We start from the raw sequence: 27,096 nt of genomic DNA, 5'->3' as shown, positions 1-27,096 counted from the left end.
CTGATAACAAATTATTTGATTCTAAGAAACATATCCATTTTGGTCTCCTGCAAGGTATACAACAAATGATGAACAGAATGAATTCGTGAATGAATGAATGAACAAAGACCACTGAATTTTTGACACTCAAACCCATACCTGTTTTTGAGGCCGCCACGTGGTTGAACCTCTTTGTTAGGTTTAGAGAGAACTGTACATATTTGGTATCTGATATATGAGCCCATAGAAGAGCCAGTAATTCACTAAGAGCTGCTCTAGCTTCTTTCTCTTCTGACAAACAATTCTCCAGATATATTTCTTCAACACTAATGAGGCCCCTTAAAAAAGCACATATTAAGTGTTCATACATTGTTTAGGCTCTGTTTTCCCAGGAAAAAAATATAATTTGTATCCTCAATCTACTCCCAGTTTTAATGATTAAGCTCTGCCCAGGGAATTATTGAAGCATAGAAGCAGAGATGTTGTATGAATGGCAAAGAATGTGATAAGGTACTAATGCAGGCTTCCTAATGAATAAAATGATTTCAATGCAGACGGACTAGCTTGTTGAAGGTTGCAAAGTGAGTCTCCCTTTTATGTTTTAAATGTTCAAATAAAAAGAAAATTATAACTTAATAAATGTTATAACTTGATCATGTTCCTTATCTTCATAATAGGTATAGATTTGAGATTTCTCTAAAACAAGAGTAAGCAGCCTTTTTTTAGGGATTTTTTTTAAAATGACTTTTTAAATACCTTTATCTTATTTATTTATTTTTATGTGGTGCTGAGGATCGAACCCAGGGCTTCACACATGCTAGGCAAGTGCTCTTTCACTTGCCTACTACAACCCCAGCCCCTTTTTTTTCATAGTTCAGATAATATTTTTGGCTATGCAGGCCATATTTCTATCACAACTATTTAGCTCTGCCATTAACAATGTGCCTGTGTTCTAATAATTTTTTATTTATAGGCACTGAAATTTGAATTTCATGTAGTTTTTATGTCATCAAATATTATTCACTTCATTTCCCCCCATTCATTTACAAATGTAAAAACAATTCTTTGCTTATAGAACATACAAAAGAAGATTGTGCTGGATTTTACACATGGGCTATAGTTTGCTCTAATTAGGAAAGATGCTTACATTTAGTAGCAGAATATGCTGGTATGAAACCTGCTTTTGAGAGAGTGAACTGCTACTCATATAGGTATTTGCTACTATGAATTTTATTGCCTTTTCCTTTATAATTACTTGCTATTTATTAATCATGTAAGCTATATACTTGGGAATCAGTCTGTTCTCATTCTTCACCACTTTCCTAGTGAGTTGGTATTAAGACTTATTGTTTCGACTATTAAAACAACTCTGCTCTGTTTCCTACCTTTGTTAAAAATTGTTTTATCATATTTAACTTGGCTAATAACTACCTTGTAGTTTTTTATCTTTAGTCATAACCCCATTCATTTTCTTGCTTATACTATTTTCAAAAATAAAGATGAAGGTGTTATTTCTTGAAATAAAATCTGTCACTGAAATAGAGGGTACTTCAAACTTGTTAATAGTGCAGGCTCTAGAACTTGACTATCCAGGTTCAAACCCCTGCTGCTTCCTAACTTATGTGACCTCTAAGCCCTAGAATCCTAATTATGTAAATTTTGGATAACTATAGTACTGTTTTCATAGATTTATTGTGATAATTATATGAGTGAAAGATTGATACTTAATAGCTCTTGGCATAGTATATTCAATTATTAGCTGCCACTATTATTAATATTGTTGAACTCTTCCCTTCCTCTTCCAACTTCTTTTATGTAATTTCTTATATGTGTTTATTCTTTGTTGTATCCTTGTTATAGTTTTGTCAGCAAGCCATATCCCTTGTGCTTAATATTCATTTTAGGAGTTAGCACATGTATATTTTCATCCAGAAGGTCTTTTATGCCCCTTTTAAACTTTTTCTGTATTAGACTTAACTGCCTATAGGCTGTGACAATTATCTTTCTATTCTGTATTTTCCCTGTACCTAACACAGTCTGGAATATATGCACACAGTCAATTATGGTTAAATCTGGACAGTAACTTCTGTAGACAAAAATTAAATGTATTGTTTTGATCTGAAAAACATTCTAGATGTTGGTTTCATTGACTTCTAAGTTCGTAATATTAGTATCTGAATCATGAATATGATTATGAAGAACCCATACTTTTAATTTTAAATGAGCTACCAACTTTGGGAATTTTATTTTTTAATGCTATTAATTTTGTTTTCTAATGTATTTTAGATTCAATGGCATTCAAAACACCTATGTCTAAAACAAACAAAAGGATAAAACCCATTGTTGCTGTGGCACAGTCTAATTTGACCTTCATAAAACCATTAAAAGCAGGTAAGTGCTTATTATATTTAAACTGAAAATATAGTTTATTATATTTAATCTGAAAAAGTGACATGGAATGAAGCATCAATTTCATTTCAAATGGAAATGAGTTTTTTAAAAAAATTGAATAAAGGCCTTGAAGAATTTTTAAAGTGTGTATGCAAATTATAATTAAGGTATTCTATTAGATTTTACTGAAATTGCTTTATGGTAGGTTAGGATTTTTAAATAATCAGGGAATTTTGTTTTATTCCCTATCATTTTGCTTGATCACATTTCATACCCAAAATGTTTTCAAGTCTTTGTAGCAAGTAGTGAAAAGCAAATATTGTTCAGTTTTTTTATTATGGTTTCACTAGTTTAAAAAAAAGTTATTTTTCTATATATTGTACAGTAATTTACTAGAAATTTTTATATGTAATAATCTAGTTGTATTCTTAGATATTCCTAGACACCCAATGCCATTTGCTGCAAAAAACATGTTTTATGATGAGCGCTGGAAGGAAAAACAGGAACAAGGATTCACTTGGTGGCTAAATTTTATATTAACTCCGGATGACTTCGCTGTAAAAACAAGTATTTCTGAAGGTAAACATTAAGTTAATGTTTAAATTTAATAATACTCTTGTTTTAGCAGACCAAAATTTGACAGGGTTTGTCATTCTTTAATTAAATATACTTTACTTATTACGTTATATTTCACTAATTTATTGACTTAAGTTTTTAAGATTGTGTAGGTAATTTTTCTTACATAGGTTGATATGAATACATTTTCTGTACTAAAAGTACTGAAACTTGCTTTTTCTTTTTACCTTCCATTCTATCATTTTATCAGCCAATGTAAGCAGTCCTTTGTGGCCTGAACATTTTGAATGTATTGACTTCACTGTTAATACCTTAGTTTAAGGAGTAGGTCAGAACACTGCATAGTACAGGGACTGTGAGAGACAATTCAGATGAAATTTTAAAACACTGCAGTGTTTATTCTTAAAGAGAAGACTTGGGTGTGGGATAAGGTAGAAGCATGACACTCCGAAACATTTGAAGGATTTTCTTCTGAAAGAGAAAGAAATTAACTTTTGTCTATTCTTCATAGAAATTATAGGAATCCATTTCAGATAACTAAAATGATTTTAGTTATCAAACCATTGTGTAATCTTGCAAAATGGTGATTTCCCCATTGTTGCAGTGTTCAAACAGACCATATTTCACATTCACCAGAGAAACGTGTAGGATTTCTTCTATTAGATGCAGAGTCTCTGGTTTAATTCCTAGGTCCTTGATCCATTTTGAGTTAAGTTTTGTGCATAGTGAGAGATAGGGGTTTAATTTAATTTGATGCATATAGATTTCCAGTTTTCCCAGCAACATTTGTTGAAGAAGCTATCTTTTCTCCAATGTATATTTTTGGCGCCTTTGTCTAATATAAGTGTAATCATATGATTCTGTGTTCTCTATTCTGTACCATTGCTTTGGTGCCAATACCATGCTGCTTTTGTTACTATTGCTCTGTAGTATAGTTTAGGTTTAAGTTCTGGTATAGTGATGCCACCTGCTTCACTCTTCTTTCTAAGGATTGCTTTTGCTATTATTTTTCCAGTTGAATTTCATGACTTCTTTTTCTATTTCTATGAGGAGTATCATTGGGATTATGATTAGAATTGCATTAAATCTGTATAGTGCTTTTGGTAGTATGATCATTTTCACAATATTAATTCTGCCTATCCAAGAACAAGGTAGATCTTTCCATCTTCTAAGGTCTTCTTTAATTTCTTTCTTTAGCGTTCTATAGTTTTCGTTGTAGAGGTCTTACACCTCCTTTGTTAAATTTTGATTCTCAAGTATTTTATTCTTTTTTTGAAGCTATTGTAAACAGGATAGTTTTTCTCATTTCTCTTTCAGAGGATTTGTCACCGATATACAGAAATGCATTTGATTTATGGGAATTGATTTTGTATCCTGGTACTTTGCTGAATTCATTTTACTAGTTTTCTGGTGGAGTTTTTTTGGATCTTCTAGGTATAGAAGAATCATAGGCAAATAGTGCTAATTTGAGTTCTTCTTTTCCAATCTGTATCCCTTTAATTTCTTTCATCTAATTCCTCTGACCAGTGTTTCAAGAACTATGTTAAATAGAAGTGGTGAAAGAGGGCATCCCTGTCTTGTTCCAGTTTTTAGAGGAAATGCCTTTACTGTTTCTCCATTTCAAATGATGTTGGCCTGGGGCTTAGGCTTATCATAGATAGCTTTTATGATGTTGAGATATATTCCTGTTATCCCTATTTTTCTATTGTTTTGAAAATGTATAGGTACTGTATTTTGTCAAATGCTTATTTTGCATCTATTGAGATGATCATATGATTCTTTAAGTCTATTGATGTAATGAATTACATTTATTGATTTCCATATATTGTGTCAGCCTTTCATCCCTGGTATGAAACCCACTTGATCTTGGTACATTATCTTTTTTGATATGTTTTTGTATTCAATTTGCCAGAATCTTATTGAGAATTTTTGCATCTATGTTCATTAGAGATATTGGTCTGAAGTTTTATTTCTTTGATGTGTCTTTGCCTGGTTTTGGAATGAGGGTGACATTGGCCTCACAGAATGAATTTGGAAGCGCTCCCTCTTTATCTACTTCTTATAAATACTTCAGAATAATTTATAGAGTATTGGTATTAGTTCTTTAGAACTCAATTGTGTATTCATCTGGTCCTGGGCTTTTTTTGGTTGGTAGGCTTCTGATGGCATCTTCTATTAATCTGTTTAAATTGAGTATATCATCTTGATATTCAACTTGGGCAACTCATATGCCTCTAGAAATTTGTCATTGCCTTTGATATTCTCTATTATATTGGAGTACAAGTTTTTAAAATAATATCTAATTATCTTCTGTATTCCTGTAGTGTCTGTTGTGATATTTCCTTTTTCATCACGTTCATTAGTAATTTGAATTTTCTCTCTCCTTCTCTTTGTCAGCATGGCTGAGGGTTTGTTAATTTTATTTATTTTTTCAAAGAACCAAGTTTTTGTTCTGTTAATATTTTCAATTGTTTCTTTTGTTTCAATTTCATTGATTTTGGCTGTGATTTTAAATGTTTCCTTAAATATGTCTTCTACTGCTTTTGGTGTTGATTTGTTGTTCTTTTTCTAAGGCTTTGAGATGTAATGTTAAGTCATTTATTTGTTGACTTTTTCTTCTTTTAAGGAATGAACTCCATGCAATGAACTTTTCTTAGAACTGCTTTCATAGTGTTCCAGAGATTTTGATATGTTGTATCTGTGTTCTCATTTACCTCTAAGAATTTTTTAATATCCTCCTTGATGTCTTTTGCAACCCATTGTTCATTTAGTAGCATATTATTTAGTCTCCAATTATTGGAATAGTTTGTATTTCTTATTTTATCATTGATTTCTAATTTCATTCCAGTATGATCTGATAGAATACAGGGTAGTATCTCTACTTTTTTGTATTTGTTAAGAGTTACTTTGTGGCATAATATATGGTCTGTTTTAGAGAAGGATCCATGTGTGTTTAGAGAAGAAAGTATATTCTCTCATTGAAGGATGAGATATTCTATATATGTCAATTAAGTCTAAGTTATTGAGTATATTATTGAGTCCTATATTTTCTTTGTTCAGCTTTTGTTTGGAAGACCTATCCAGTGGTGTAAGAGGTGTGTTAAAGTCACCAAAATTATTATGTTGTGGTCAGTTTGACTCTTGAACTTGAGAAGAGTTTGTTTGATGAACATAAATGCTCCATTATTTGGGGCATATATATTTAAAATTGTTATGTCTGGTTGGTATATGGTTCCCTTGAGCAGTGTGAAATGTTCTTCTTTGTCCCTTTTGATTAACTTTAGCTAAAGTCTACTTTATTTGATATGAGGATGGAAACCCTTGCTTGCTTCTGCAGTCCATGTGAGTGGTATGATTTTTCCCAACCTTTCACCTTCAGTCTGTGTATGTCTTTTCCTATGAAATGAGACTCTTGGAAACAGAATATTGTATTGTTTGGTCTTTTTTTTTTTTTTTTTTGTTTAATCCAATCAGCTAGCCTATGTCTTTTGATTAGTGAATTTAGGCCATTAACATTAGGGTTATTATTGAGATATGATTTGTATTCCCAGCTACTTTTGTTTATTTTTGTTATTTAACTTGACTTGGTTTTCCTTTGATTAGCTTTTCCTTTAGTGTAATATCTACCTTTGCTTATTTTTATTGTTGTTTTTCATTTTCTCTTCATAAAATAGTTTGCCAAGGATGTTCTGTAGTAGAGGTTTTCTAGCTGTAATTCTTTTAACTTTTGTTTATCATGGAAGATTTTTATTTCATCATCAAATCTAAAGCTTAGTTGGCATCCATTTTTTTTTCAAAGCTTGATATATGTTGTTATAGGATCTTCTAGCTTTCAGGGTCTGGGTTGAAAAATCTGCACATAACCTAATTGGTTCTCCCTATATGTAATCTGATTCCTTTCTCTCGTGGCTTTTAATTTTCTCTCCTTATTCTGTATGTTAGGCATTTTTATTATAATATACCTTGGTGTGAATCTGTTGTGATTTTGTACATTTGATGACCTGTAAACCTCTTGAATTTGGTTTTCCAATTTGTTCTTTATGTTTGAAAATTTTTCTGCATTATTTCATTGAATAGATCGTTCATTCCTTTGTTTTGGAACTGTGCCTTCCTCTATCCCAATAAGTCTTAAATTTGGTCTTTTTATGCTATCCCATATTTCTTGAATGTTCTGCTCATGGTTTATTACCATTTTCAACTTTTTGATCTACATTCTTTTCAAGATTATATATTTTTTCTTCATTGTCGAGGTCCTGTCTTCCAAGTGGTCTAATCTGTTGGTGATGCTTTCAATTGAACTTTTAATTTGTTTCTTTCATTTCAAGGATTTTTTTTTGAGAGAGAGAGAATGAATTTTTAATATTTATTTTTTAGTTTTCGGTGGACACAACATCTTTATTTTATTTTTATGTGGTTCTGAGGATCAAACCCAGCACCCCGCATATGCCAGGTGAGCATGCTGCCGCTTGAGCCACATCCTTAGCCTCTCATTTCAAGGATTTTTGTTTGGTTTTTCTTTAGTACTTCTATCTCCCTATTGAAGTAATCTTTTGCTTCCTGTATTTGCTTATGTAACTCTTTGTCAAGATGATTTTTTTTTTGCTGCCTGTATTTGCTCTCTTATATCATCCTTTAATTCACAAAACATTTTAACTATATACATCCTGAACTCCTTCTCTGTCATTTCATCTGCTGTGCTGGCCATGAATTCTAATAATGTGGTATCTTCATTTGTTTGTGGCACCTTCTTCCCTTGTCTTTTCATGTTGCTTTTGTGTCTTCCTTTTTAGCTATGTGAATCCAAGGCGTTACCATTTTTATCCCATAGGCTTATAGTGCCCCTGTAGGGTTCCAATACCTCTCCTGAGGGAAAGGACAATGTTAATAAATATAAACAAAATACCACCTAAAAACAAATATTTGTTATTAAGATATTTACAGGTTGGTCACAGTGTACAGAAATGGTAAATTCAAGTATTATCTACAATATAATCAGTAGGTTTGTAAAAGGGTTTATAGTTTCTGATGGTGGGCAAAGAACCTGGGGTGTAGGAAGATATGTTGAGGAGGTATGAGATGAGGATATAGAGTTAATCTTAGGATGTGTGAAAGAGAAATCTAAAGAAGAATGTTAGTGGCAGGAGAATAGAGAGGAAGTAATTTGGGGTAGACAAGTAAGAGGAAAGACATAGAATACATAAAACAAACACATGTATATTAAGAAAAATTTAAAAATGTTAAAATAATAAAAATTGGAGAGAAAGAAAGAAAAGAATATACAACACAACAGTAATATACTATTCAGTCATACCAGTCCTCAATATCCTAATTCATGCAAAGTACTTGCTTTCACATATGTTGGGGATGTGAGGGCAGGAGAATAAAGAGGGAGAAGAAAGAAAAAAAAAATCTCAAAGGAAGAAATAAGGATTGTTTTGGTTGGAGATGAGAATCTTTCCTGCTTCCCTTCTCATCCAGTAGGTGGGGTTGTCTGTTCTTAGTTGATATCTCTGCTCTCATGATGGTGGGGGTTACCAGGGTGTGAGGGTTGGTCTTGTGTGCAGGGTACCTGGAAGTGGGGTTTGGCACTCCAGTTGGGAGACTGCACCTCAAGGATCTCCTTTGGCATCTATCTGCTCCTGTCATGTGGGTGCTGGGTCTTATCTCCTTATCTCACCTGTAGACCTCACAGTTCCTGCCCTCTAAATTAGTCTCTAAAGTGTATCTCCCTCCCCCCCCCCAACTTTCTATTTCCTAATCAGGAGCCTTTCTCCAGAGGTTCTTGTATGTTGCACTCTGGTGGCTGTCATAGAGGGCTGTTTTTTATTGCACTGTTCCAAGTTAGCAGCTGCTGGCGATTGGGAGGAATTAGAAAACTATGGGTACGTGGTTATTTGGTGTTCCAAACTGGTAGTTGCCCCAACTAAAGATGGTGATGAAGATGACCCAAGATGGAGGCAGCTGCTTTCTGCGATGGGGTGTTGGGAGGGGTGGGGTGGGGTAGCCAGGAGATGTGTTGTGATTGGTTTAGATGAGCTCTGTAGCATGCAATGTTGCAGCTCTCAGCTTTTTTCAGAGCTTCTGATGTCCCCAGGTGCAGGCCGGCTACTGCAAATAGGGGACTAAGGCAGTACTTGCAGAGTCCCAAGATGGAAGCGACAGAGGGAGCCTCACATTGGTAGATGGGGGTCCACGTGGGAGTGGCGGCTGGAGTTCCTGCTCATGGGTAGCAGCTGTACTTCGTGGGAGCGGCATCTGGGAATTCTGCGCTGGTGCTGATGCCAGTGGTCCCACTAAGGCACCTTGTGACCTACGTGAGCAAGTAGTCAGGAGTCGGAAGTCCTTTTCTAAAACTGAGGCCTGGGACCTTGCAGGCAAAGAGGCTGTGATTCCTGCTCATGATCAGCTATGGGGGGGTCCTCTATCACTCTCAGCAAAGCAGTATTCCCACAGGCTGAGACCCCGGTCATGGAGCGACACAGAATGCTGCCTCCCTCTGGTCTACCATCTTGGATCTGAGCAAAAATCACATTCTTTAGGAGCTTAACTTTTTTTTATTAATTTATAAAATTGATGGAAAATAAGCCAGTTCAAAGGTCATTTAATATTCTGGATTAGAGAAGCTAATGTTTAAAATGTTGGTGGTAGCAGGTAGTGCTAACAGGTTGTGGAGATATATTGGCCCAAGGTACTTAGTGAATGATGACAACTACATTTTAAGATTAGAGAATCAGAAGAAAACTTGGAAGGAGTGGGAAATGGATTCCATTTTTATCATCTTAAGTTGGATTTTATTGCTGAATTTAAGAATTTATGATATTTTTTAACCAGAAACATTTATCCTTTTTTTTATTACCCAGTAAATGCTGCTACTCTTCTTTTGGGAGCAGAGAATCAACATAAAATAAGTGTTCCTAGAGCGCCTACAAAAGATGAAATGTCTCTCAGAGCTTATACTGCATGGTGCAGGTTGAATAGATTATGCCGCACAGCATGCTGTTTATTTACATCTGAAAAAATGGTTAAAGCTATTAAAAAGCTTGAAACTGAAATTGAAAATAGGCAGTTAATTGTTCGAAAAGATAAACACCTCTGGAAAGATATTGGTAAGAAGGTTACTGGTTAATTTTTTAAATTTTGCATTTAGCCCCTGCCCCCAGTTTTATTGAAGGAAGTATAATTGACAGATAAAAATTGTATATATTTAAGATATACAGTGTGATGTTAATATGCATATATATTGTAAGATGAAAACTACAATGTAGCTGATTAACATATCTAGCACCTTACATAGTTACGTTTGTGGGGAGGATGGGTTGGTTGAGGACATTTAAGATGTATTCTTAACAGATTTCAAGTTTGTAATTCAGCTTTGACAACTATAATCACAATACTATACAGTAGATCTCTAGAACTTATTTATCTTGCATAAATGAAACTTTGTACCCTTTGATAAGCATCTCCTCAGCCCTTGGCAACCACCATTCTCTCTGCTTCTGTGAATTCAATGTTTTTAGATTACATGTGCAAGCAAGATAATACAGTGATTGTTTTTCCTTTCCTGGCTTATTGCACTTAACATAATGTCCTACAGGCTTATCCATGTTGTGAAAAAAGACAGTATTTCCTTCATCTTAGAGGCTGAATAGTATTTCATTATGTGTATAGACACAACCCATTTTCTTTATTCTTTCTTTCATTGGTGGATACTTAGATTGTTTCCACATCTTGGCTACAGTGAATAATGCTACAATAAATATAAAAATAAAATTATCTCTTCCAGACACTGATTTCATTTTGTGTGTGTGTGTGTGTGTATGTGTATGTGTGTGTATAGATAGATAGAGATATTTTTTGTTTCAAAGCTAAATTTACTTGCTTTAGCTTTTCTGCCCCAAATCTCACATACATAAATATAATAATGTATAGTTAACAATAGAAGTATTTTTCATATAGACAATATGCTTCATATAAGTGATTATTCTTTTTTTTCCACTGATATCTTTTCCGTGGAATTTTATCCTCTTTATTTAATTAGTGATCTGAACTTGTCTTTCTTTTGATCTATATTTCAGGAGAACGTCAGAAAGTGTTGAACTGGCTATTATCCTATAATCCTTTGTGGCTTCGAATTGGTGTAGAGGTGAGCATATGTTTTAGTTTTAAACAGTTTATTTTTCAATTATATACTTAGAATATTCTTTAATAAAATGTGGTTTTACTCATAGAAGTTATAAAATTATTTGTTTAACTTGATTCATCTTCAATATAAAATATAAGGTCAACTAGGAAATACTGATTAGATAAGTAGACCATGTCATTACTTATTATTGACATATTGTTACAGAGTAATTTATTTCTATAGTCTTTTTCTTCTTTCTTTCTTTTTTTTTTTTTTGTATTGGAGATTGAACACTTTACCATTGAGCCACACCTACAGCCTTTTTTATTTTTTATTTTGAGACAAGGTCTTGCTAACTTGTTTAGGGCCTTGCTTAATTGCTAAGGCTGGCCTCAAACTGCCTCAACCTTCCAAGCCACTTGGGATTACAGTTGTGTCACCACCATGCCCAGCTACTTCTGTAGTCTTTTAAATATACATAATGTGATCTTGGCTGTAATGAACCTATAGTATAGTAAACTAATTTTTTGAACATTTATAAATGAAAAGACTAGTCTGTTTAAAACATATTTTCTAATTTAAGTCTCTTTAAATCTCAATGAGATGTGTATTATTATTTTTACTTCTCTAACAAAGTGAAAGCTATGTTATTAAGTGACTTATAAAATGCTAGTAATTGGTCAAGCCTTGTACCTACAACTGTCTGAGCCAAATCACAACTTTCCAATTATTTGATGGACTACTACTTAAAAAACGTCATCCAGATTTGAATTATTACATAGTACTTGTTAACTATTATAAAATTTTGAATAATTAGGGTTCTGTTATACTTTCATGATATCTGTAGTGGCATGGTTATAATTAAATTTGAACAATGTTCCTATACTTTTTAAAATTTTTGGTACTGGAGATTGAATCCAGTAGTACTCTACTCCAATACTTTTTATTTTTTATTTAGACTGGGTCTTGCTAAGTTGCTGAGGCTGGCCTCAAATTTGTGTTCCTCCTGCCTTAGCCTCCAAGTAAATGAGATTACAGGTATATACCACTGCCCTCAGCAATGGTATATACCTGTAATATTCCTTTAACTTAAAGGAAAAATTTTAAACATAAATGTAAAAGCTCCTTGTCAGATGCTTAAAAATTTATCTAAGTTCTAAGTTTTGTCTTTTTTTGTGAAGTAAACATTTAAAAATGCATAAACTATATATGTATAGTTTTAAAGGATTATTTATTGAATGACTATGTCATTTCCTTACTGTTTAGGATATAGACTATTACCAGTTCTTTAGAAGATTGTTGTCTACTCTTCTCCAATAGTGTTTCATTCCTTTTTTGAGGTAGTATGATTCTGACTTTAGGTTTTAATTTTTTGTTTTTAGACAATTTATGGTGAACTCATATCTTTGGAAGACAATAGTGATGTCACAGGGTTGGCTATGTTTATTCTGAATCGCTTGCTTTGGAATCCTGATATAGCAGCTGAATATAGACACCCTACTGTTCCTCATTTATACAGAGATGGTAAACATTGCTGCTTCCTTTGCATTTTCTCCACACTATGCACAAATGGCTTCTGGTTATTCTTCCTGTTTTTATTTATGTTTTATTTTCTTAAAGAAACCAGTCTAAATAGGTCTGTTTCCACTGCCTTACTTTCCCTTATTCCCATTATTCCTCTTCACTATGTATAATTATTACTACTATTTTTTGTCTCTATCCATCTTCTCCCTCGAATAGATTATAAATCCTATTCAGATTATATTTGTCATGCTTTGCTACTGTATATATAGTGCCTAGGACAAAGCTTGCAAATAGTAGGTGCTCCGTAAATGTTAGTTGAATGAATCCAGCTAAATCTCCTCATGTGCCCATTTTCCTTATCCATGAATTGAAAATATTAAATGGTACCTCTTATGTAGAGTTGTTGTATAGGTTTATTGAATTCATATATGTAAAACACTAAGAAAGGCACATAGTGTGATTTTTTATTTGTTTGCTACTACTTTTTTATGTTTTAAGTGAAACTTGCCTTTCATGGATGAATTTGTTATTATTTTTTTAAATATTTTTTCTAAGATCATGAAGAAGCTTTGTCCAAGTTCACATTGAAAAAGTTATTGTTGTTGGTATGTTTCCTTGATCATGCTAAGCTTTCCAGACTTATTGATCATGATCCTTGTCTCTTCTGTAAAGATGCTGAATTCAAGGTATAATTTTCATTTTATCTTATATATTTCAAATTTCCCATTTAAGACTTTAATTGATCTTATGGCATATTTTCTGTTTAGAAAGAACATTAACTTTGTTTTTTTTTTTAATTTTTTTTTAGCTGTTGATGAACCTTTATTTTATTCATTTATTTATATGTGGTGCTGAGCATCAAACTCATTGCCTCACACATGTGGGGCAAGTACTGTACCACTGAGCCACATCCCCAGCCCAGAAAGAACATTTCTAGAGACTAATATGTTAGAATATAATATGAATGAATGTTTATTTAGTGAATCCCATCAGTAATTCTACCTTGCCTGATTTTTTGTTGGTTAACCTTTCACCAGTACATCATTATTACTCTTAATTTTGACATGAAAATGAACTAAACTATGTTTCTAAGAAATTAATTTTGAGGGAAATTTCTTACCTAATTTTGATGTAGTATATTATCAAATTAATGCTAGGTTTTGTAGTATGTTATTATTTATGAGCAAATTTTAAAGAGAACATTAAATTGAAAATGTATGATATTTGCAGTATTAACATTTGATATGAAACTGAAAATCTTTTTATAGTATAATTAATTTTATGTCTATATTTACAGAATGACCAAAAGGATTTGCTTTTATTATATAAAAAGTTATACTATTGAAATATTATATCTGCAACCTGTTTCTTTGTAGGCTAGTAAAGAAATCCTTCTGGCTTTTTCACGAGATTTCCTAAGTGGTGAAGGTGATCTTTCCCGTCACCTTGGCTTTTTGGGATTGCCTGTTAGCCATGTTCAGACACCATTTGATGAATTTGATTTTTCTGTTACAAATCTTGCTGTAGATTTGCAGTGTGGAGTGCGTCATGTGTAAGTATAAGAAATAGAATCATTTTGCTAATGGAATAGACCAAATTTTTTTGGAAAACGTCGTACTCTGTACTTATAAATATATATATTTTTTGTTCTTTCTTGTAATGGAATAAATTTAGGGTTGAAAAAATTGAGATTTCTCTTTCAAAAAAATGATATCAGTTTTATGCCTAGAAACTTTTCTCCTATCACACTTTTTTTTCTGTTGGCATGTGACTTGAGTACATGCTCTGCAGTACATGGTTAGGAACTACTGATATCTCAGAAAAGGACTGGGAAAGTGCATGAAACTAATTAAAACATTAAACACTTAAATACATTTTATGTCAACAGTAGCTTCATGAGTTCCATTATCATTTCAGACTAGCTTTAGTAGCATTTACTATGTTTTAATGTTTGATTAAAATCAGATGAAGTGATAGAATGACTTGCCCAAGTTTTATAGAGTAAAATGGAGATATAGACTCTTTTATGCCTGACTTTAAATTACAGAATATTTACCAAATAATAAACTGGAATCCCTCACAGTTGGCTATGATTTTAGTAATGGATTGCTTATTTCAGCTTTGGAAGGCCTGACTTTGACCATGTACTTCGGTAAGTCTCTTTAGAATTTCTGGATTGGAGACAATAGTCTTATTTCTAGGGAACTCTCCAATATGTTATACCCTTATCAAGGAAACACTTTGGGGGTTAAAAAAAGAGAGAGAGAGAGAGATTTAGTTATAGATGGGCACAATATCTTTATTTAATTTAGTTACTTCTATGTGGTGCTGAGAATCAAACCCAGTGCTTCACACATGCTAGGCAAGTGCTCTACCACTGAGCCAAAGCCCCAGCCCCATTATGTATTTTTTTTATGTGTATGTGAATTTCAAACCAGCCAGTTAAACTGGTAATGGGTTGGTCTATTGTTGCAGAAATGTTTCCTACATTGATTGGTCTAGGATGATCTTAAGTCATTTTCTAGCCTTTAGAAACTATGATTCTGTAAATAATTTTGTCACCTTTTAGTTATATACAACATCATATGAGGCTTGCTTTTTCTATGGAAATATTGCCTATTGTGTAGTGGATAAAATATTGGTAACCTAGATGATATTAGGAATTTGAATTCAAGCTCTGGAGTACATGTCTTTTTTAGGTAGACATTCAAATATGTTTATAGTATGAATTACTGTTATACACACAGAGAGAGAAAGAGAATTCGACCAACTGTTGTTATGGAAACTGATGAAACAAGATTTTAATTGCTGTCTTATTTCTGTCATAGCAGTATATGATGATGAATTAGATCAATTAAATTAGCTTCCTCCTGGACCTTTGTTTCTTTCTCTGTAAAAAAAAAAAGGCCACTAATACCTGACTATAGGATTTACCATGATAACTAAAATAAAAAAAAAACAACAAAAAAAAACCACTTAACTTGATTAATAGATTATAGCACACCTTAATACATGCCTCCTTCTTCTTATCCTTCCTCTCCTTCCTTTTTTTCTTTCTCTGTAGAAGTTTATTATTTTGTTGATATGTATGTATATTTTTGTGTGTGTTTCAGTTTTCTTATCATTTTATTCATGAATTTCTATATTTAAAAATTAAAAATGAAAAACAGCTACTCATTAACTATGGAGCAATACAGTTTTGAGATAGTTATTTGGAGTCTTTTTGACCTTACTCTCTTTAAACTCTTGGGATTTATGTGGGTAATAACTATTTTTAAATGAATATTTCTTTTCATATATATTGTTACATAGCAAATTCATCTGAAAATTTCTTTACTACTAGGTGAACCATGGAACTTCTCACATAGAACTGGAATCTTTCAAAGAAACTCAGGATTCCTGCAATAAGTCGTCTTCAAAAAATGCACAATGTTGACATTGTTCTTCAAATTCTTAAATCATTAGGAATTCAATTAAGTGATGAACATGGTAAAAACTGAACAGAGAAATACTTATTCTCATTGAATATTGGTAGATATATATACATGAATCATGCTAATGGACTGCATTTTTATTGGCAGGAAATTCAATCCTATCTAAGGATATTGTGGATAGGCACAGAGAAAAGACTCTTGCATTGCTTTGGAAAATTGTATTTGCTTTTCAGGTATTATACATTTGGCACATTTTGTGTTTTTTTTTTATTTTTCAATTTTGATTACTAGTTTATAAAAGGAATTTGAATCAAATAAACACAATAATAACTACCACTTATTAGAATTTATTCTGTCTCAGGCCTCTGATAATTTTTGTATCTATTCTATTTTAATATTTCTCACACATGCATTAGGTCATGTTAAGTCTCCTTCACAGGTGAGGAAACTGAAGCTCAAGTTTATATCATTGACAGGTGGAACTGTGCTGAGAATCTAAGCTTGTATGGCCTCAAATTTCATTTTCTTAACCACTAGATATTTTATCAGTGTAGATTGTAGGGTGGCGATGTAGCTTAGTAGAAGAGTGCTTGCCTTGCCTAGCATGTATGAGGTCCTTAAAGAAAATGTAGATTTTTCTGTACTTTTGGAATTTTATTTTTGGATTTTAAAATTTCTGATTAGGTTTTATTTTTTTAACCTGCAGTTGATCAAAATACAGAATAGATACACTAATTCTGTAGGTCAAAAATAACATGATGTGGAACTAGAGAGAACAAAGGGAAAAAAGGGGGGATAGGGTGGGGAATCTCATGAAAATAGAAGACCAGTATAGTAGAGGAAAGTGAGGCAAGAAAGGAGAAGGCAGGAGAGGAGGAAAAGGGGAGAAGGGTACTAGGAAATGGCATTGACAAATCATGTTATGGGTATGTATGAATATGTAACAATGAATCCCACTAATATGTACAATATAAAGCACCAATAAAACATTAAAAATATAAACTAATATATGAAAAATTAAGGAATTTATCCTTTTTTATATGTTTCAGGTGGATATTTCCCTTAATTTAGAGCAATTAAAGGAAGAAATTCACTTTCTAAAATACACACACAGTATAAAGAAATCATTGCAGTGTCGTGCTGCTCTGATGCTATTATTAATAAGAAAAAAGACAAAAGAAATAGTGGTTTCTTTGAACAGTATAGTGAAAATGTGAAATTATTGATGGACTGGGTAAATGCAGTTTGTGCCTTCTATAATAAGAAGGTAAAGTTTTTTTGTGGTTGTTTTTGTTTTAATTCACTATCTTTAAATAATTTTGGTTGATGTCAATTAAGCTTAATGCATAAAATATTTTCTTACATTTCTTAAATAATGAAATTTTTAGATTTAAGCAGATTTTTCCTCACATGAATGATTATATTGTTATATGCTAGATTTTAACTAATCTAAGTTGTCACCAATTGGAAAATGCATGATGTAAGTTTTATATATCACTAAGGGGGAAAAATGCCCTTAATTAAGCATTTATACAGAACTGGTATATGATGTCCATTTTGTTATTATATTCTTGTTTAAAATGGCTATCAAGTGTAGTAGAAGCATATGCAGAATTCATAAGAGAAAACTGTGATGTTCCAAAGTATTTCCATTAAGTAAACTTTGTTTAGGAATTGAGTATATAGTGCTGTTGGCCATGCTTTGTTTCTGACTGAATCAGAAACATACATAGAACAATGCCATCTACAGACTGATGAAAATGTTCGGACCAGAGACTCACAGCAACTTAACTGTATCTTTCCCCCCTGAGAAGTGGTCAGTATTCCCTATTCAGCGTTCACGGATAATGAGAATTGACTATAATTACTGTATTTTCTTAAGAGAGCTATAACAAATTACTGCAAACTAGACCTTTATTCTATTAACAGCTCTAGAGACTTGAAGTCTGATACCATGCCTGAGAAGGGAATATGCTCTCACTGAAGTCTCTAGGGAACTGTGTCATGTTCTTAAGTACTGGTGGTTGCCAGCTGTGCTTGGTAGTTTTTGACTCATCTGTGCATTATTTCAGTCTCTGCCTCTTCCCATCTTATGGAGTTCTCCTTGTGTTTCTGTCTGTGTGTTTCTTTCTTCTTAAAAGGACACCAGTCATAATGGATTAAGAACTCGCCCTACTTGTATGACCCCATTTCACTTAATTATATCTATAATGACCTTGTTTCCAAATAAGGTCACATCCTGAGGTTCTGGGAAGAATGTGAAGTTTTGATTGATACTATCTAATCCAAGACAGTAATAATATAAAATCCTACTTTTGAAATGGTGAAGATTTAATATTTGAGAATTTGGCTGTGCATATGGTATACTAGATTCTCTTAACAATTAGTGTGATACTCTTTAACTACTAAAAGGATATAATGTTCTATGAAAGCTTATATGAGTATTTAAAAACAAGTAATTATTTTTCTGGTATTTCCAATGAGGTAGAGAATTTTACAGTGTCTTTCTCAGATGGCCGTGTGTTATGTTACCTTATCCATCACTACCATCCTTGGTATGTGCCTTTTGATGCTATATGTCAGTGTACTACTCAAACTGTGGAATGCACACAAACTGGTTCAGTGGTATTAAATTCTTCCTCTGAATCTGATGACAGTACTCTGGACATATCTCTTAAATCATTTGATCCTGGTTAGTCCTTTTTTGTTGATCAACCTTTCTGGTTCTTTGCCATGTCTGATTTTGGGCTATAGCATTCTAATTTCTTTCTTTCTTTCTTTCTTTCTTTCTTTCTTTCTTTCTTTCTTTCTTTCTTTCTTTCTTTCTTTTCTTTCTTTCTTTCTTTCTTTCTTTCTTTCTTTCTTTCTTTCTTTCTTTCTTCCTTTCTTTCCTTTCTTTCTTTCTTTCTTTCTTTCTTTCTTTCTTTCTTTCTTTCTTTCTTTCTTTCCTTTCTTTCCTTTCTTTCCTTTCTTTCCTTTCTTTCCTTTCTTTCCTTTCTTTTTCTTTACTCGCATGATAGAAAATACTTCAGAACTCCACAAAGAATTTCTGGAAAATGAAAAGAAAAATTTTTATTTGGTCAGGTCTGCAGTTAGAGACCTTGGAGGAATACCTGCTATGATTTGTCATTCAGATATGTCTAATACAATTCCAAATGAAAAGGTAAATAAGTGTTTCTTAAACTCTTAATAAGTCTCAGAATATAACAGTGAGTATATATTCTCTGTTGATCTTCTGTATTCATCTTTTGTGTTTTTTTAGGTGCTTATTAAATATTTGTCATTTCTTTTGTGCAAGGCTTTTAGATCTTCGTAAAGAAATAAGAGCTGCTCGACTTATACAGACAGCATGGAGAAAATATAAAATAAAAACAGAACTAAAGCTCTATAAGGTAATCCTAGAAAATGAAGACATATGAATTGTACTTTAAAATATGCTAGTGTTTTTTTTAAATGGTGCTGTTGATCAAACCCAGGACATACTTGGCTAATGTTCTATCACTGAGCTACTATACAGCCTCCAGTTGATTGGTTCTTGATGTGAATTTTATATTTACTAATATATGAAGTTAAAAAGATAAATTTAATAATTGCATGTATGTGTTTTGAGGTGACATGGTGTGAATATTCTAATCACTACTATTTCCTTAATTTGATTCCTTTCCACCTCTGTCCACCTTTTCACTTAGTCTGCCCTAGGGCATGGGGAATAATGTTGTCGGCTTTGTAAATTTGTGAAGAATAACTTAGGGATGCTTGACTCAGCTCTTCTTACAGCAGGACTCTCCTTTTGATTTTTTCAAGTTGTGTTCTGTGAGGCTTATCCTAGTGCTAGTGTTGATTGGGTCTGGACATCAAGTGTCTGATTTTGCAGTAATTAACAAGACCATTTTGTTTGTCCTGAGACCATTTTTCAGTTTATCCTTTATAAAGCAGTACTTTGGTGTCCATTATTTTATTTTTCAAAATGTTTAAGATCTGGACACAGGGATAGAGATGTTATTTATTGCTTTCTTTTGTGATCCCAACAGTACAAAATTTTTCATTAACATAAAATAGCTTCATTCTTAGGTTCTGAGAAAAATGCCATTTTTAATAATCTGAGAAATGGTCTCTTGACCAGTTGAACAGAACAGATTATTTTAACCCTTTCAGCTTCCTACCTACTAACCAATATTATACTTAATATTTAGAAAACTATCAATAATAGAACAAGTAGTCGTCTAATAAAATTTTTCATAGATATTTCAGAAATAGGTTACATTCATTATTGCTCCTCAAATTTTTAATTACAGTAAATTTATATTTATGGCCAGTTTTCAGTAGCTGTCTAAAACAACTAACATTTTGGCAACTACGAAACATAACCTGCTTTCCTATACAGTGTCTGACTTAGAAAGAATAATACCTGAAATAATTTGCTCTTGCCCAAAGTCCTGTAGTAACTTAATTAACTTAAAAAATTAATTATCATATAAGGAATAAAGTCTTAAATAATTAAGTATTTAATTCACATTTGCTCGTTTTGTTTTGTTTTTTAAGGAGAGAGACAAAACTGCAAGAATTATTCAGTCAGCTGTAATAAATTTTCTAACCAAACAACGAGTGAAAAGAAAGATTAATGCAACACTGGTCATTCAGAAATATTGGAGAAGAGTCTTAGCACAAAGAAAATTATTAATGTTAAAAAAGGAAAAACTGGAAAATGTACAGAATAAAGCAGCAACGGTCATTCAGGTATAGTATCCTGAACAAATTTTTTTAACTTAAACATTTCTAGTAACATTTTAAAGGAAGAAGGAAAAATATAACAAAATCTTCAATGATTAAATATTAGAATTCTTTTTCTAATATTGTCTCTTAATATCCAAAGATGATTGATTCCAGGACCCCTTTGTGAATACCAAAATCTGCACTGTATATGATTTGCATATTATCTATGTACATCTTCCTGTATATTTCAATTTTCTATATTACTTATAATACCTAACACAATATAAGTGCCGTATAAATGGTTATTATACTGTATTGTTGAAGGAATAATGATGACAGGAAAAGTCTGTACATGTTCAGAACAGGCACTTTTTTTTCTGGAATATCAATCTCTTGGTTGAATTTAATAATGTAGAATTCATAGATACAGAAAGCTGACTATATTTGATTTAAAAAATATTTAGCATCTCCTTACTACCTGTGAATCTCTTTGCTACATTCAGCATAAGACTGAAACATAATTGAAATGCCTTCTTTGTTCTGAAAGGGACAAGACTCTAGTTCTATGCATCTTTCTGTCTTCATTTTGTATTAGAGATTTGTAGTCTTCCACTGCATGGGACATTGTGGCATACAGCATCACTCTACTTTGAATCCATGTACTTTACTAAGGTATAGCTTTATCTTAATAATGAGTCCTAGAAACTTCTCTTTGGGAACAAATAATACACATATTTTTCTTCCAAGCCCATTTAGTTAGTATATAATGAAAATAGTGCTTATAATTAGTCAATAGAATGTCTATGTTATTTTACTTTTTAGCCAAAATATGTAACATCTATTTAACATAATATGTTCCTTGTGTTGATTATACTGGGTCCTTTGCTTTTTTGAATAATGTTAGCATCAGTTTGCTGATATCCAAAGTAATTGGTGAGATTTTGATTGAGATTGGATTGAATCAAAATAAAGAATTGACATCTTGATAATTTTGAGTCTTCCTAAACATACATGACCATGGTATATTTAGATCTAAATTTCTGATATTTCATCAGTTCTGAATTTTTGCTCATATAGATTTTGTACATATTTTGTTAGATATGCACCTTAGCATTTCACGGTTTTGCTACAAATGTAAATAGTACTAAGCTTATACATTTATTGTTTACTTATTATTCTGAGATTTTTTTCTTTTTTTTTTCTTTTCTTTTTTTTTCTGTGGATTCTTTGGTACCCAGTCCCTATACTGCTCTACTTGCATGAAAGGAAAAAATATATAGTAAGAAACAACATGCCCCTCTCCTAATCAACAATTTATAGATTGTTTTGGACAGGTTTCTATAAGAATTATCTGGAACTTGATTACCAGTAACCTGGGATCATGTAGATATCAGCAACTGGAATTGGCTGGAAAGTCTGCAGTCCTGTTTGTTGAGCCAACATATTGTTTCATTGACTAAGAAGCTACATTATAATTGTGGCTTTTCAAGAGACAAAAGTTTGCTTACTTTAGAGTGTTTCCAAAATTCCATATATATATATATTCATTCCATATATTTTATATCTATAATCCCCATATTTGGTAAAAGAAAGTAATTTTATTTTTAATGACAATAATAACCCTGAAAGTGGTCTAGCTCATTTGTTTCTCAAACTCCTGTATAGTTGTCCCTTGGTATCCATGAGGAATTGGTTCTAGGACCCCAGCAGATATCCAAATCTGTATGTTTACAAAATGGCATGGTATTTGTGTATGACCATGCACATCCTCATCCTCCAGTATGCTTTGAATTCTCTCATAGTATTTCTAATATTCAATGCAATGCCAGTAGTGTATAAATTGTTTTTAGACTTTATTGTTTAGAGAATGATAGCAAGAAATCAAGTTGGTACGTGTTCAATACAGTCACATCTTTCTTTTCTTTTTTCTTTTGGAAAATGTTCCACCCTCACCTGTTTGAATTCATGGATGGGAAATCCATGGAAACAGAGGGCTCACTATGTTTATATTATCAGTCCTGTAATGTTATAGTACAGGATGCCTTATATACAGAATTTTCAAGCATAATAAGATAGTTTAACAACCATAAAATAAAGGAAATATTTAAGATCTGGAAATAAATCTTCAGAAATTATATATAACCAATAGATACCAAAAATATTATAATATTTTTCTTTTCCTTTTAATATAACAAAATTGCTACTTATGACTCTGTAATACAAATGCAGTGTAAATACAATCAGAATTGAAATGGATTTCTGAATTGACTACAGCTGTATCACTGTAAAGACTAAATTATAAACAAGATGTTAGCAATGAAATATTGGCTTTCTAATTAATGTGTTCATTTTTAAGCATGGTATTAGAAAACTTAATATTTTCAAAAGTATTAAGAATAGAAAGCTATGTCTATTTTACATTTTGTCCTTTATTACCTTTCCCAGGGGTATTGGAGAAGATATTCCACTAGAAAAAGATTTCTGAAATTGAAATATTATTCAGTCATCCTGCAATCTAGAATAAGAATGATAATTGCTGTTAAATCTTATAAACAATATCTTTGGGCCACAATTAAAATTCAAAGACATTGGCATGCTAGTTTAAGAAGAAAACAAGATCAACAAAGATATAAAAATTTAAAATCATCATGTCTTATAATCCAATCTGTGTTCAGAAGATGGAAGCAACATAAAATGCAATTACAAATAAAAGCTGCAGTAATATTGCAAAGAGCTTTTAGAGAATGGCATTCTGGGAGAAAAGCTAAATAAAAGTCTGCTATTGTCATACAATCATGGTATAGAAGGCACAGAGAATTACAGAAATATATTTATATTAGATCTTGTATTGTTATTATTCAGAGAAGATTTTGGTGCTTTCAAGCCCAAAAGTTATATAAAAGAAAGAAAGAATCTGTACTGACTATCCAGAAGTACTACAGAGCATACCTTAAAGGAAAGATTGAGCGCACCAACTACTTACAGAAATGAGCTGCAGTCATTCAACTACAGGCAGCTTTCAAGAGAATGAAGGCTCAGAATTCATACAGACAAATTAGAGCTGCTTATGTTTTCCAATCATATTGGAGAATGTGACAGGAAAAAATTAGATTTTTAAACCTTAAGAAGATTGTTATCAGATTGCAGGCACACATAAGAAAACATCAGCAATTTCGGAAATATAAAAGGATGAAGAAAGTAGCCATTATAATTCAGACTCATTTCCGAGCTTACATTTTAGCCAGGAAAGTTCTAGCAACTTATCAGAGAACACGTTCTGCTGTCATTGTTCTACAGTCTGCATATAGAGGGATGCAAGCCAGGAAAACATTTATTCATATCTTAACATCTATTATAAAGATTCAGTCATATTATCATGCTTATATTTCCAGAAAGAAATTTGTGAGTCTAAAAAATGCTACAATAAAGTTGCAGTCAGTTGTCAAGAATAAACAAGCACGTAAACAATATTTACTTTTAAGAGAAGCTGTACTATTAATCCAACAATGGTACCGTACACAGAAAATGGCTGCATGAAAGAGAGAAGAATATGTGCAGATACGTGAGTCTTGTATCAAATTGCAAGCTTTTGTTAGAGGATACCTGGTCAGAAAGCAGATGAGATTGCAAAGAAAAGCTGCTGTTTCGCTGCAGTCTTATTTCAGAATGAGAAGGATGCAGCAGCACTACCTGAAAACTTATAAAGCAGTTGTTGTCATTCAGAATTACTATCGTGCATACAAAGTACAAGTCAATCAGAGGAAGAACTTCTTGCAAGTCAAAAGAGCAGCTACTTGTTTGCAAGCAGTCCACAGAGGTTACAAAGTTCGCCGACTATTGAAACAACAATCTCTAGCGGCTCTTAAAATTTAAACTGCTTTTAGAGGCTACAGTAAAAGGGTAAAATATCAATCTGTTCTTTGGTTGGTAATGAAAATTCAGAGATGGTACAGGGCACACAAATCTGCTTATGATATAAGAACACATTTTTTAAAGAAAAGAGCAGCTGTGATTTCTCTTCGTTCTGCTTATCGAGGCTGGAAAGTCCGGCAGCAGATCAGAAGGGAACATCAAGATGCAATCAAGATTCAGTCTGCTTTTAGAATGAACAAGGCCCAGAAACAATTCAGATTGTTAAAATCAGCAGTATTAATCATCCGGCAACATCTAAGAGCATGGACTATAGGAGAGAAACAATGTATGGAGTATGTTGAACTCCTTCATGCAGTACTGGTGCTTCAGTCTGCATGGAAAGGAAGAACCCTGAGAAGACAAATTCAAAGGAAGCACAAATGTGCGGCCATCATACAGTCATACTATAGAATGCATGTGCAACAAAAGAGGTGGAGACTCATGAGAAAAGCTGCTCTTTTGATTCAAATGTATTATAGAGCTTACAGAATTGGGAGAGAACAACATCGTTTGTATTTGAAAACAAAAATGGCTGTGCTAGTTTTACAGTCAGCTTACCGTGGTATGAAAGTGAGAAAAAGAATAAAGAAATTCAGCAAAGCAGCAATCACTATACAATCTAAATATAGAGCTTACAGAGCCCAAAAGAAATATGAAATCTACAGAGCTTCAGCTATCATAATTCAGAGGTGGTATCGAGATATTAAAATTACAAACCATCAACAAAAGGAGTATCTTAATTTAAAGAAGACAGCAATTAAAATCCAAGCTGTTTATAGAGGTATTAGAGTAAGAAGACATATTCAACACATGCACATTGCAGCCACTTTAATTAAAGCCATGTTTAAAATGTATCAGTCAAGAGTAAGATACCATGCAATGAGAAGAGCAGCTGTTGCAATTCAAGTAAGATACAGAGTATATTGTCAAGGTAAAATTCAGCGTGAAAAGTACCTGGCCACTTTAAAGGCTGTTAATACTCTTCAGGCAAGTTTTAGAGGATCAAGAGTTAGACAAACTCTAAGTAAGATGCAGGTTGCAGCAACACTTATTCAGTCATGCTATAGAAGATACAAGCAGCAAATGTATTTTAATAAGTTAAAGAAGGCAACAAAATAGTACAGCAAAGATACCAAGCAGTGAAGGCAAGAAACAATTTCAGAGGTATAACCAATTGAGGCAATCTGAAGTACGCCTTCAGGCTACTTTTAGGGGCATGAAAACTAGGAGACTTTTAAAAGTTATGCATTTAGCTGCCACCCTTATTCAGAGGAGATTTAGAACTGTGATGATGAGAAGAAAATTCCTTTCTCTCAGGAAAACTGTTATTTGGATTCAGAGAACATATCGTGCAAAACTTTGTGGAAAGAAGCATCACTTACAAGTCCTTCAGTTACAAAAGGCAGTTATTAAGATCCAGTCATCATACAGAGGGTGGGTGGTAAGGAGACAAATGAAAGAAATGCAGAGGGCTGCTGTTCTCATTCAGGCGACTTTCAGAATGCACAGAACATTTGTTTCATTTCAGACTAAGAAACGTGCCTCAGTTATAATTCAACAACATTATAGAACATAGAGAGCTGCAAAAATTGCAAAGAGAAAATTTTATCAGACAATGGGATTCTGCAGTGGTCATTCAAGCTGCATATAAAGGAATGAAAACAAGACAGCTTTTAAGGGAAAAGCAGAGCTGCTATTAGAATACAAAGCACATACAAAATGTATAAGCAATATTGTTTCTACCAAAAGCTCCAGTGGGCTACAAAAGTGTTACAAGACAGATATGGAGCAAATAAAAAGAAACAAAAAGCTCTTCAACCCAATATGTGTAAAGAAGAAACAAATAGAATTCAAGCAAGTTTTCAGGACATCAACATAAGGAAACAAACTCAGAAATAGCAAGAAGCTGCCATTATTATTCAGAAGCATTTTAAAGCTTTTCTCACAAGGAGACATTATCTCCACTTTAGAGCAACAATAATTTCTGTTCAAAGAAGATACAGAGCATTAAGTGCAAAAGAACCCAAACAGTTACTTCTGTACAGTCTTCTTACAGAGGCTTTAAGGTAAGAAGTAATATCCAATGTATGCATCTGGCTGCCACACTAATTTGGTCATTCTACCTAATGCACAGAGCCAAATCTGTTTATTGAACAAAGAAAACTGATTTTTATTACACAGATTTTCGTAGGTCATATGTCAGAATTAAAAAGGAAAGAAAAAAGTGTTTAAGCAGATTCAGAAATCTGACCTCTTCAGGCTGAAGACAGACAGAAATTTAAAATATATATGAGGAAAGGATGGCAGTCTTGCTATCCAATCTGCATTCAACTGTTACAGAAGTAAAACCCAATATGAAGCTGTTCAAAGTGGGGATGTTATGATTTACAGGTGGTTTAACACTTCTGTTTGCTTTTCACAGGAAGGAGAGTATCATTCTCAAAG

General features: G+C 32.7%; 1 protein-coding gene across 1 annotated transcript in view; it reads left to right on the top strand.

The window, feature by feature from the left end:
• The window catches only part of LOC143641334 (abnormal spindle-like microcephaly-associated protein), a 48,243-nt gene that overhangs the window by 7,744 nt on the left and 13,403 nt on the right, over window positions 1-27,096 (top strand). Inside the window, 16 exon segments of the mRNA XM_077108587.1 lie at window positions 2,266-2,370; window positions 2,803-2,949; window positions 9,807-10,052; window positions 11,022-11,089; window positions 12,451-12,592; window positions 13,148-13,278; window positions 13,969-14,144; window positions 15,936-16,081; window positions 16,174-16,259; window positions 17,076-17,154; window positions 17,157-17,293; window positions 18,511-18,718; window positions 19,047-19,189; window positions 19,289-19,315; window positions 19,317-19,418; window positions 20,569-20,763. Coding sequence (XP_076964702.1) covers window positions 2,266-2,370; window positions 2,803-2,949; window positions 9,807-10,052; window positions 11,022-11,089; window positions 12,451-12,592; window positions 13,148-13,278; window positions 13,969-14,144; window positions 15,936-16,081; window positions 16,174-16,259; window positions 17,076-17,154; window positions 17,157-17,293; window positions 18,511-18,718; window positions 19,047-19,189; window positions 19,289-19,315; window positions 19,317-19,418; window positions 20,569-20,763 — 2,138 coding nt within the window.

The sequence above is a fragment of the Callospermophilus lateralis genome, unplaced genomic scaffold (genome assembly GCF_048772815.1).
Source record: "Callospermophilus lateralis isolate mCalLat2 unplaced genomic scaffold, mCalLat2.hap1 Scaffold_96, whole genome shotgun sequence".
In the NCBI taxonomy this organism is placed as follows: Eukaryota; Metazoa; Chordata; class Mammalia; order Rodentia; family Sciuridae; genus Callospermophilus; species Callospermophilus lateralis.
The sequence above is the reverse complement of the archived record's forward strand: the minus strand, read 5'-3'. Positions and strand labels throughout refer to the sequence as shown.